General features: G+C 37.4%; 1 protein-coding gene across 1 annotated transcript in view; it reads right to left on the bottom strand.

Moving 5' to 3' along the window:
• Positions 1–6,239: 6,239 nt before the first annotated feature.
• tusc3 (tumor suppressor candidate 3) overlaps positions 6,240–13,492 on the bottom strand; it is a 109,338-nt gene continuing 102,085 nt past the window's right edge. The window contains exons 9-10 of the mRNA XM_056244801.1: positions 7,733–7,823; positions 6,240–6,360 (exon numbers count right to left, since the gene is read on the bottom strand). Coding sequence (XP_056100776.1) covers positions 6,345–6,360; positions 7,733–7,823 — 107 coding nt within the window. The 3' untranslated portion in view covers positions 6,240–6,344. The remainder of the gene's footprint in view (positions 6,361–7,732; positions 7,824–13,492) is intronic.

Here is a 13,492-nt window from a genome sequence, read left to right as displayed (position 1 = left end):
TGTGTTTGTTTCTTGGCATGCAGGTGGGCAGCTATACATTCTCACAGGTACAATTTATCCTTCCACTTGCACACAAGGCTTGGGTTCCTCCCAGTGAGGTCATGTTGTTTTCTTTGATCTGAGAAAGTAATCTCCCATTGTTTCTCTTCTATATGCAATTCCATTCGATCATGTGGAAAAATGTGACAGCTATGGGGAAAAGATGTAAATAACAGTCCTGAATCATTCAAGTTTTTCAGGCATTCTGTCACTGCGGTGACTTCTTGCTTTCCCAACTGGTCCCATGATGTGTGTGTGTGTGTCATTAGGACTGCCTATTAAACATGTCATCACAATGGCAGCACCAGAGCAGCCTGTCTCTTTGGTTATCACTGAAGCATAACCACACTAAAACTTTGTGATGGGGTCCCTCAGCTCAGCGAACGCTACTGACTGCATCATATTCGGCTGCTGTTAGCATTAGTCTCCAATCGCACGGCTGCCGATGCCTTTTACAAAGAACGGGTGGATTTAATCAATCAAACGTGACTAACTCAAAGTGACTTGTGCCATTTTTGGTATCAAACCAAACGCTATTTAAAAAGTCATTTGCAAACATCTGGATTTTTCAGCTGGAAAAACTTTGAGTATACCAATGGATTGCTTAAATGTGGCACATTTTGGGCCCTATTTTAACGATCTAAGAGCATGGTCTAAAGCCCACGGCGCAAGTACACTTAGGTGAGTCCGAATCCACTTTTGCTAGTTTAACGACAGGAAAAATGGTCGGCACACCCGGCTCATGGTCTAAAAGTGTTGTCCCTATTCTCTTAATGAGTAATGCGTGTTTTGGGGCGTAACGTGACCAATCAGAATAAACCAATCAGAGTCTAATCTCCCATTCCCTTTAAAAGCCAGTTGCGTTCGCGCCATGGCGGATTCTCTATTTACATGGCGGAATTTGCAAGCGGGAAGACTGAATGTTTCACCAGAGAGGTAAAGGATCTGCTCGTGCGTGAGGTTAAAGCGCACAAGCATGCCATCTACGGGACAAGCCAGATTCCACCATATCTTTTTGTACACAATAATAATCTTTTACATTGTAATCCTTTTATTTTTAATATTTGGCATGTTTGTCTGCTGCTGCGAATCCCTGTGTGTGTAATAAGCAGTGTACACACGTTGTGCACCGGTCTATAGGCGCATATTACTAACGCGCTCTTTAACCTGTTAAGTGTCACCCCCCTTTTTTTGAATATACATGAAAATGCACATTTCGAACTTAAATGGTTGTAATTCAAGAATGCTTTGGAATATAGACGTAAGATTGGTCTCGTTTTAAAGAAGACATTTGGCAGATTTTTGTAGAAGTTAAATAAATTAAATAACAAAAAAAGAAATACTGCGCAGTCAGTTGCCTCAAAATAGTAACGCGCCAACAATGCGCATGAACACACCTTGTTTTCAGACCAGCACGACCATGTGCGAACAGATGGACGCAAATGCATTTGCTATTTAAACAATGTGGCGCAGGACGGGAAAATGATAACTGCGTCGGGCTGAAACTACCAGAAAACACTTGCGTTGCGCCTGGCGCTGCATTGGGCCGGGTGTATGATAGGGCCCTTTAAGTTAAGGGGAGGAGAAATAATCTCCCCAGAGACTTCATGGATCATGAAAGTAGTTTGTTCCGGCTAAGCACTTTAATTAATTAATGATTAATTAGTGTTGATTTAACACTAAATTAAATCCAGATTTGGAAGTGAGGCCTTCCCATTGATTTTTATAACTCTTGGCCTTCAGTGTGTAGTTGTGTGAGAGAGAAAAACAGAGGAAGCATTTTATTTGTTTCAAGCAAACTCTCAACAGTTTAACACGATTAGTTGGTAAATGTAATGCTACTAATCATTTTATGAGACTGGCTGATGATGTTACACTATATCAATTGTAGTAATGCTGTCCATATATCTTCGACATATGTTTTAAAGCAAAAGTGTATTTTTTATGTTAAAATATTTATACTTTACTACTTTATACAATACTTTGTGTTATATTAACTTTCTATTAAATTTCACAAAACAATGGCTGTGGGAGTTATGGCAATTTCTGCAATCAAGCTCTCGATATTTTTTTTTTTTTTTTTTTTTTTTCAAAAGTCATCTTTTTTTTAATCTTTTGCTCTTGGAAATATATATATATATAAATATATATATATGTTGTAGTTCCCATTCACCTCTATAAAAGTTAACTCAACTATGATGACTCCTACTTCTGAGAATCCCGGAAATGTGAAAAGAGTCCATTACTTTTTAACAATATTACATTCTAAACAGATCTGTTAAGTCATGGCAATTTGTAGACCAACATCACAACTCATATTTTGTTCTACAACATAAATTACACCTTGTCAGAGGTGTCTCTTTTTTTTTGTTGCACAATACTAACAGTTTGGCAAAAAAGAACTACAATTTGCATGAGTTGTAGTCCTCATTTAGCAAATCATTAGCAGCCCAACATTCATGTTTGAAGTATGAAATGCATGAAACAAAAATGTCAAAGTCAAGTAATGTTAACTATCAATGGTTAAGGGTCAAGGGTCTCAGCATCTAGAGTCCCCTTTGGTTTGGGCAAGTCTGCGCGTGCTTGTGTACCTATGTAATTACACTCTTTGAAACTTCAAAACATCCTGTTATTTGCAGTAAAAAAGGGAAATATATAAATAAATACCAAGCCTTGCAATTAAATGTTACTTCCACAAGTTATTTTTGGAGGACATGAGAGGGAAATGCAAATTGTGTTTATGAGTCCCGCAATTGTATTTTTTTTTTAATCCAGTTATCCCCTTGAGGATAAGTACTGAAAGTAAGATGACAGTGTGCTGGCAGCTATTAGAGTTTCATCCGAAGAATTCCTCTCTACTATGTGACACCACCTACTGTGACAGAATTAAACTGTAATGAGTTAATATCTTCTTGGCTTTTATTGATGTTATGAGTCACCTGCATCCTAATGCTCATGTGATGCAACGTCCATGTCTGAAACAGGTGCAACTTAAATTAAGAGACATGCGATAAATCCTCTTGAAACCTTTTTCATGTTTAAGGGTCGTTCACACTGACAGTGGTACTGGGTTCAGCTACTCGACTACTGTATCACATGAGCTCAACTTTTCATTGGTAGTGGCCACATAGAATTGCTGCTCACTTGCATAAAAGTTATAGCCCATTGTAAATGATTTTGGTTGCCTTACCAAAGCAAATCGCTGTCAATGTTTATGTTCCTTTAGGTGCTTTATCGCAATAGCTTTATCCAGCTAAGATGGCGGATCTGCATTTCCATTGGTTGATGTATAGCTTACTTATTTGCATAAGGTCGAGCAATTCTCACTGTTACTTTGTTAGAAACTTTCTAAAAATAAATGACTCAGGTCACCCTGTCACAGCAAACTTCTATGAATAGTGTGACATTTTATGTGAGTTTTTTTTTTACCCAAAAAATATCTGGAAATGCCTGAAATTAGATAAATTTACTTGAGTACAGCAACTGCATAAGATAATATGACTTGGTTTCTTATTTAATATAAGAAAGGTTTGTGTATTTTTTTCACTTGTCTGTACGTACAAAAGTGGAAAAATCCGCAAGTGCATGAAGACAAAATACACTTATATTAAAGGAATATTTCACCCAAAAATTCACCCTCATGTCTTTCTAAACCTGTATGACTTTTCTTTTTTTCTGGTGAACACAAAATATATTTTGAAAAATGTTGGTAACCATTAAAAAACAACAACAATGTGGCATTTCTCAAAATATCTTCCTTTATGTTGCACATAACAAAGAAAGTCATATAGTTTTGGAGTGATGAAGGTAATTAAATGATGCATTTTTGAACAGACTACTCCTTTAAAAGATGCATTCTCTGAATACAAGTCTTAATGGCCCTGTTTACACCTGGTATTAAGATGCGCTTTGGTCAATCGGATCACGAGTGGACAACGCTAAATACAGTATACAGTAATACTGTATGAATTTCTTTCTTCTGCTGGATAAAAGAAGATATTTTGAAGAATGTCGGTAACCAAACAGTTGATGGACCCCATTGACTTCCATAATATTTCTTTTCCTACTATGGAAATCAATGGGGAAATTCATACAGGTTTGAAACAACTTGAGGGTGAGTAAATGATGACATAATTTTCATTTTTAAGTAAACTATTTCTTTAAGTTTTTTTTTTTGCAGTGAATACTTTTTGGTCTGTTAATTAGTATGTATATTTTTGTTTAGTAGAAAAATATTACTTGATAATGTGGTAGATATTTCCCCTGTGCACCTGACTTAAGTTTACCTGGGTCGTCTCCTAATCGACGCCCCTAAACGTCTCCTGATCAACTATCAATAATATTTATCCCCCAGCATGTCTCCTTATCGACGTCGGCTCAGCATCTTGTCCCCTATGAACACTATCACTTGGAAAATAAGATCTCTAGTGCTCCACTAACTTGCTGCGCAGCAATAACTAAACAGACTCCAGACAATGCCTTCGAATATGTACCTCGAATATGTACCAAATATGTATGACAAATTTCAGATGTATAATCCAGCAAATCCTTCTGTTACTAGGTAGAAGCAATTTCTTGATTTACTTCACTTTGTTTGTCACTGAGTCATGAGTTTATAAATTTAGATATCTGTTTATTTTCATTTCCCCTTTTGTTATGTACAGACATGATTCAGACACACTGACTGAATGAGTGTTTGGGGACATTTCAGGTTTCAAAAGCATGTAATTGTTAATAAAAAATAAATATTAGTTATGATTCATTTAAAAAAAAAAATCCATCAAAATAACCTGATAAGGATTAGTTTAACTTGCAAGTATCCACATGCTCTGTCCTTGTTACCTGTGTCTTCTGTCCATTCATTAACCTTTAAAATCTATCCTTTGAAGATCCTGATCCAACAAACAGAGATAGGCACTGTGGGAACGGGGAGAGGGAGCTGCTTGAAGGCATTAGAGAAGGGGAAGAAGAAGAAAAAGAAAAGTGGGGGTGGGGGTGGGGGTGGGGGTGGGGGGGGGGGGGGGGGGGGGAGACAAACTGAAATTGCCATCTCTTCTCTGCGCAAATGAAGGATGGAGTGGTGGCCACTAATGTCCTTCGACAGCTAAAGAGGAATTACTGCCAGCTTAAATTTTCTCAATTGTAATGCCGCTGTTGGTTCTGATTTGATGCCAAATACCCTCTTTTCATATTTGCTTGACGCTACTAATTCGACTGAGCATCAACAACAGCACTGCTATCAACACTATAACGTCTACTGTGGCTGTGCAGCACCATGTGCTTGTGTGCCACATAGAAAATGGATTTACTGTGGATTATAAATCATTATAAAAACATACAAGTAATAATTTAAATATAAACCGCAGACCACATGCATTAGAAAACATTTCTAATGAGTCATTTGTTTTATTAATTGAGATTTAAGTATAGTATTAGCACATTTGAAGTAAACATGTTTGTGCTCTTGACATAAAAAGTTGGCTTCTTAGGTGGCAGAATTAGGATGCGTTATAGACGTCAAATCACTATCACAATCACTAATTAAATACTTTTTGATGAGTAATAAAAGAAAAGTGGATGCGCCAATAAATGTGTATTAGAAGCTTTAAGGCAGGGTTGACATTATTGTCTATGATGACAGCTAATTTAGATGAAATCCTTAAAGGAAATCATTGCTTCTAAGAAAAATGTCATGGGCGTTATCAGCCAGTTCTCTTGTTTGAAGTTAAATAAATATGTTAGTTCGGATATTGGATTGAATTTAATTGGATCGGTGGTAGCAGAGTTGGTTTTAATAAAGAAGATTAAAAACCCTTTTCATGACCTACCCAAAATAATGGGGGAAAAAAATACTTAAATATTCCTTCACAGATTTCAGAAGAGAGAGAGAGATGGGGGGGCGGGGGTGAACACGAGTGAAAAGGAGAAAAAAACTGACTGAAGGGGACAAAAAGAGGACACAATCTGCTGAGGCGCGCACAATGGCCTCAAGAGAGGTATCATAAACGGCAATAACAAATAACAGCCTCTCACACACACACAGATGCGCGCACAAACACGCTTCTCTCCCCGCAAAACCTTCAGGACAAAATCCTCAATTTGCAATTAAAAATGAAAACTGGTCATACAAGCAAGCAAACAATTCATGTGACTTCAGTGGACACGCACACACTTAAGACAGACCACGCAGTGCACGGCAGTGGGTAATAGTTCAGTTTATTTATCTTATGTCACACATGCAGTGCATTACAGTCAAACAGCAGTTGAATCTGAAGTTCGGCAGCTTTCACTTTCACGGCATTATCTTATTTAATCAGGAAGCTGAAAGAGAAGGGAAGAGAAAAATAGAGTGAGAATGAAAAAGAGAAGAGTGTGAATGATTAAATGTTCGCTGACTGGAAGTGACGTCATCGTCCAATCATTATGAGAAGATCTCTATAGACTGTAAAAGGTCATTCACTAGAGTCTCTACAATTACCACAGTTTCTGTAAATTTAAATTAGTTTTATTTGATTCATTAGGAAGCATTCAGTATAGACTGATCTACATGAACAGTTCAGCAAGCAAAGGAATGTTTCAGAATTTCTTCAGCGCTATTGACAGTGCTTTAGAAGGAATCTTTTATGAAAATGAACATTCCCGTTCACTTCCATTCACTGACTCATTTTCCAGCCAGGGAAACTTGTAAAGACTTTGCTGCCTTTTCCTTTCTCCAAACACGAACTATATAGCAATATATCCTTGGACTTATTCAAGCTAAGTTAACCCCAAAGCTTGACAGATGATTTTCTTTTTTACAATTTCAACTTTCTTTAGTGTGTAATCTTGCTGTTTGAGCATGAAAAAGGTCTGCAGAGTTACAAAGTTCACTCAAAATGGAGTTATTCTCTAAATCAGTGCACACTGTTTCTGAACTCCCTGATATGCTTAAATTGTAGTCTTCAGTTTTCTTTCAGGAACGTACACACCACAATATCCCTCATTTAAATAATTCCTGCCAAAAGCATACACAAAAAAGGGGTGAGGCCTGCCTGAGTTGCGTTAGTAGTGTGTTGAAACTAGCGGTTATGGTAAGGGGCGTGATATTTCCGAAACACGCTCAAAGCGGTTGACTAATCACAACACACTCCAGCCGACCAATCAGAGCACATAGTACCTCTCAGAAGGAGGGGCCTCATAGAGACCAGAACTAAACAGAGCGTTACTGACAGACTGGGAAGAGAGGTGCTGCAATAATTTAAAATATGTAAACAAATAATAATGTGTTTTTTGAACATTCAAGCATGAAAACCTATTCTAGTAGACTAGTTTTTTCTAGTTGAAAAAAATCAACTTTGGAAAAAAGGCATAATAGGTCCCCTTTAAAGAAATCGGTTGTGATAGAAATTGGTCGAAATGTGTTTACAGTAATGCATTTACAATGGATGTCTAGTTTATGTATTCTTATAATAATAATAAATAACTGTTCATTGTTTGAACTGTAAAAGTTGTCTAAATTGTCATTTAGCAGTGGGACTACAGTTCCAGGGAGATTAACTTATTTATTATTTATTACTGACGTAATTCATCTTAGTGGAGTAAGCTCCATGTAACAGTACTTTGCAAATAGTGTGTGCAGGGTGTGTACCTGTATACAAATACTTCAGTACAACAAGAGTGTGTTTTAACAGCGATATACTGCATTACATCTTACCTGTAAGGATAACCATGATATTTTGATCTGAAGATGGACAGCAGGAAGCTAAAGAAGAACACCACTAAACCAAGCCCAACAAGACAGATAACTGTAAAACAGAAAAAAACAAAACAAAAGCACAGTGAGTGTCACTCTCTTAATGAGCTAAATAATGCTTACATTGATTAAACTTGATTAGTATGCTACAATGGTATTCTATAATGGGATTAAGCCGTTGGTGAAAATCACTTTTCATGATCTTTGATCTAAGAGCTAATCCCAAACAGCCATCTTAAATTAAGCCATTACTAATGAATGGAACAATAATCGCTACTTAAATGCTTATAAAACATGCTGCATCAGCTTCTTGAGATAGTGCCCAACATTTTATAACCTGTTAAATCACATTATAAAGTGACTTTAGAGATTAGTCAATGATGCCTTAAACATTGTGCTATTGGAATAAAAAAAGCTGATTTAAGGAAAATAAAATAAATCATTTACAATACCGCAGCTCAACACTGAAACTGGTCAGTGCATATTCTTTGCCTACTGCTCCCAAAGAAATTACTGGATTGTGCATGCATATTTAAAATCACATACATTTATGCACTTTTGTATACACTGACAAATGCAAAATTTACAGCATCCAGAAAGACAGAAAACTGCACAAGTTTTTTTTTTTACTAATGTCTGACTTCGATGGACTGAGCAGAAGAAATTAACCAGAGAAGTTTCCATGTCAAAGAATTCGGAGCCCCTGAGCAAACCTACCTATTACATAATCACCTTTAAAAGGGACCTATTATACCTTTTTTACAAGATGTAGTCAAAGTCTCAGTTGTCCCCAGGATGTGTCTGAACTTTAAGCTCAAAATACCCCACAGATATTTTATTATACCATGTTGTAAATGAGTAGAAGGAAAGAGGGCGGAGCTTTTACAGCTCATGCCTCGGATACTCAAAAACTAATACATCTGTATGATTTTGATTACCATCTCTATCGCAGTCAAGCTCACGTGACATTTCAGGTCTTCATCATCATGAAAGTTTATTATCTGCATGCGTTTTAAAGCCATATCAGTCTTAAAGGGTTAGTTCACCCAAAAATGGAAATTAAGTCATTAATTACTCACCCCCATGCTGTACCAACCCCGTAAGACCTTCGTTCATCTTCGGAACACAAATGAAGATATTTTTGATTAAATCTGAGAGGTGGATCACTGCTACATAGGCTGCCTGAGAAGAACCTAGAACTGAGAAGAGGACGTTCTTCTTCTACTACTTCTTGTTCAGTTCTCGCGCATGCGTCGTGGAAATCTCCTGAACTCTCGTCTCAGGCCCACAAGGAAGTAATGGAATAGTCGAATAAAGTCGTTATTTATGGGGTTTTTTCGCACAAAAAGTATTCTCGTCGCTTGATAGACTTATAGTTGAGCCACTGTAGGCACATGGAATATTTAAACATTTTCTTTAATAACTTTCTGGGCCGTCAAGTTTCATTCCCTTAGGCAGCCTATGTAGCAGTGATCCACCTCTCAGATTTAATCAAAAATATCTTCATTTGTGTTCCGAAGATGAACGAAGGTCTTACGGGGTTGGTACAGCATGGGGGTGAGTAATTAATGACTTAATTTTCATTTTTGGGTGAACTAAACCTTTAACTTCTGATATATGGTTTTCTGAGCGCACAGATCCAAAGCACACGCACAGAGAGCTGGATGTCAGACGGCACACCCTGTGTGTATTAAACTAAGTTCTCTTTCACGTCTGATTGCGCTTAAACTGTCAAATACACACAAGGTCATGTCAAAAAACACACAAAGATGTCTGTCTGTGAACGTAAAAAGCAAGTAAAGAAATCGCATGTGTATATTAGATCTGTGTATTTAAGTGAAAGCAGCATAATATACAGTACCTATTGCTATATATGCTGTTAATATGAATCAAACAACAAAAGAAAATCAGGAAATCACTCAATGCTGCTATTAAATGCTCTGGCGAGGAGATAAACATGGCACACTGTGTACAGCTAACTGAGGGCGGGGTCTATGCTAATAGGGCAGAGTCCGTCATCAGTCGTGGGCGGGGTCTGTGCATTTGTGACATCACAAATTTTGTTCGAAATGACGTCACACCAGTATATAACTAAATATCATGGTCTAAAAAATAAACATTATTCATTGTTTTTTTGCAGCCCCTTAGGTTCAACAAAGAGCTTCTTTTCAAAAAATATGTTTTGCTGTATTGAGTTCTTGAGTTAGCTAAATAGTTCTTGATATCCTTTTTGTTCTAGGTACCTTTTTTACAGAGAGGAAAGCCCTGGTTTCTTTAAAGGCACAAGATGGTTTCCAAATGGCTGTATGTGTGTGCGAGAGAGTCAGCAAGTAAGTAGTAAACATATTAAAGAGCGAGGCAGTGGCAGCTGCTGTTTAGCTGAATGAGAAGCTAATCAGAGCTTAATCAAAGTGTGTTAACCTCCTCAAAAGAGAGGGGCACCTCCAATTACTCCACACCACCAGCACTGTTCCTCTCCAGATTAGTCATCCAGAAACACCCTCTTATCCCGGGATCACACATACACAGAGAGCTCTTAATTTAAAGTTTCAGTATCTACTGAACTTCCCTAAAGACTTGTTTTCGAGGCTTCATGCAACAGCGTTTACTCGGAGACCTTGATGTTCTCGAGCCTATTATCATTTCCCTCCACGTTACACAAGCCTTCCCATAAGACACGCGGTAGTAGCCGCAAAAGGACTCTGCATTACACAAAAATGACGAACATGACTAACTGAGATGTGACATTTAAAAGCTGCTAAACATTTACTTTCAGGGTCGTCTGTGTCACAGGGTAACTAATGTGATGTTGCTAAATAACAGCACTCTGGTGCAATCACATTTGGCTGACTTTCCTACAACTGGATGGAGTCGCTTGCCGTAAATGTTTCTGCGGGGGGAGTGGTGTTTAAAAGTACAGCGTCACTACTCCGGCAATCTTCATTTAGCATTTTCCTATTTGAAATGCTTCGAGTCAGTGTGTTTCCTTGACGACCGCTGGGTTTGATCAACCACTCACTGTGCAAGTTCTTATTCTGCAAAGCAGCAATTAACATTTTTAAGTCACCAGAGGTTGAGGATTTTTGCATGTATGGTACTGTCTGTTTTAGATAGAAGTAAAAGTACAAAAATGATACAACATTAAAGGAATGGTTAACCCAAAAAAGGTGGGTTTTTTTTGTTCAATACAATGAAAGTCAATAGGGTTGAATATTGCTTTGGACCCCACATTGTTCAAAATATCTGTTTTGTTCCATAGAAGAAAGTCATACAGGTTTACAATGACATAAAGAGTAAGTAAATGATGACATAACTTTAATTTTTAGGTGAACTGTTCCTTATTGAACATTATTATTTTCTCCATTTTCTATGGAAACAATGCAGACTGCCGACTTCAGTTAAAGGGTATTTGGAACACAGATTGGATAGTTTGAGATTGTAAATTAAGGCTCCAGGAATGCACGTAAACACTGAGTTTATTTAGTTGTGGAGGTATATGACATTGTTTATGATCATAAATGCAGGTTTATTACATTGCTGCTTTTTGGTTTATGGACCAAACATCTGGACCATCTGGACCAGCTATATGCTGCCTGCAAATCTGCTAGCTTCCTGTTGAGAGCAATTTTAAAGCACATCTTTGAACTTATTTAAAAAAAAATCTTTTTAATACACATCAACTTTCTGGACTAATCATTCATAACTTTCGTGTTAGAAAACATTGAAACTGTCACTCTTCACTAGTTATTGCACTAGTTTTTTACTAGTGGATGTTTTATTTTCTCCCTAATGGCCCAGCACTCAATAGTTTGCCTTTGGCTATGCATTGAATATAATTTTTATGATGATGAGCCTAATAAGATACTCCATCTGCTTTCTTTACAAATGTGTTTAATGCTGTATAATGGGCTATTCCCTCTAAACTGTCTGTCCCAAATGTATTAATATGCTTTATAAAATTACTCTTAGTATGTTAAGGAATATTCTGAGATTAATTCTGAAAGAAAACACATTTTGACACTCATCACAAAGTGTTAAAGGGGTCATATAATGGTACATGCACTTTTACAAGTTGATTGTACTGAAATGTGTGTTGGCAGTGCCTGTACACAACCATCATAAAATGATAAAAATCCATCCAGTGTTTTTGTTTTAATCTCCTTATATGTTTTCCCGTCTCAAATCGAGCCGTTCGACCGTGTGACGTCACACGGTCGGACGCCCCTCCCGCGATTGTTGATTGACAGCAGCGTTTCAACACAGACCCGCCCTCGCTCGTGAGCCAGCTGACAATCATAGTCTGCGTGGACCGGCGCGGTCATTGTTGATATGCTGGAGCACTGTCTATGAGCAGAATGCCTTCTAAGCGATTGTGGTGTTCTGTTCTTGGGTGCAATAACGAACACAGTCATTTTAATGTTCCTAAATCCGAACCGCTGAAGACGCAGTGGCTGAGTTTTGTTTTCGAAGGGAATATTCCCCACGAGCAACGTCAATGCTTTCATGTTTGCGTGAATCATTTCTCACCAGACTGCTTTATAAACGAGGATCAGAATAAAGCTGGTTTTGCTAAGAAGCTGCTCATGAAAAAAGGATCGGTACCAGCTATTCGTGTTCCTGCTGAACCTCTAGAACAACTGAAGTGAGTGTAACGTTTTATTAAACTTTATATTAATATTTATATTAATCTTTGCAAATCGCTAGCTGCACGCTTCACAATGAATGCGTCTAAGGTTTACATTCAGGGTACATTACGGCATGTTTTCTATGATGTTCTCAATATAATTCATAATCCCACGTTTATGCTGAACAACGCGTTATGGTTATTGTGTTACAAACGGTGTACGCATAGAACAGAGAGGCGGGGTGAGCAAAGCTTATTATCATTTAAAGTCATATGCACTGAAACGGCATGCTGAAAACAGAGCTGTTTTTGACCAAGTAAAATAAGTGTTTTCTTACAATGAGAATTTGTAATTAAAGTATATTAAAAACTTTTAATTTAGACCCTAAAGAATCATACTAGCTTGTACAAAAATGGCATTATATGACCCCTTTAAACAGTAAGTTGTTGAAAGAAATGCACTTAAAAGTCTATGAAGCGATTATTGTCAGACTTCTTTTCTGTTTACATGACCAATGTTAGATGGGGAGTTGTTTGGAAACAATCATTATTTCTGTAATTACACACTTAATTTGTATTTAACCTGGAATCTAAATTCAATGATGTGAGCCCTTTCATTTTTATTGAGTATTTTGTGTACTGAGCAAAACTCAACAGACACTCAATTTCCTAGTTGTTGGAGGGCAGTGAACAGGATTTTTCTGCATATAGGTCGACGCCTCTAACCTTGTTGGGAAAAAAGTCAATATCCATTATAGTCTCTCAAGGTGTTGCATTACTCAAGCATTTTACAGTGTGTTGTTATGACTGGTGGAAACAAACTGAGTATTTTTTTTTCTGTTAAGCAAGGACCTGCATTTAAGCTGACTGCCTTTTTGTGCTGGAATGTTTTCTGCTTACAAGTAAAAATATATAGTTCTTTAAATATATCCAGTCACAAAGCCTCAGCATTTACCATCAGCAGATGCTTTTGTAGAGGCATTAACAGTGAAGTTATTTTGTTCCTAGAAAAACCCCATAGGAAATATTTTGTGTCACGTTATAGCTTTGGGATGACACCTGAAAAAGAGTGTGTTCTGGAAGTGACCTATGATGCT

The sequence above is a fragment of the Rhinichthys klamathensis genome, unplaced genomic scaffold (genome assembly GCF_029890125.1).
Source record: "Rhinichthys klamathensis goyatoka isolate OS25496 unplaced genomic scaffold, OSU_Roscu_1.1 h1tg001101l_1, whole genome shotgun sequence".
NCBI classification, from domain to species: domain Eukaryota; kingdom Metazoa; phylum Chordata; class Actinopteri; order Cypriniformes; family Leuciscidae; genus Rhinichthys; species Rhinichthys klamathensis.
The sequence above is the reverse complement of the archived record's forward strand: the minus strand, read 5'-3'. Positions and strand labels throughout refer to the sequence as shown.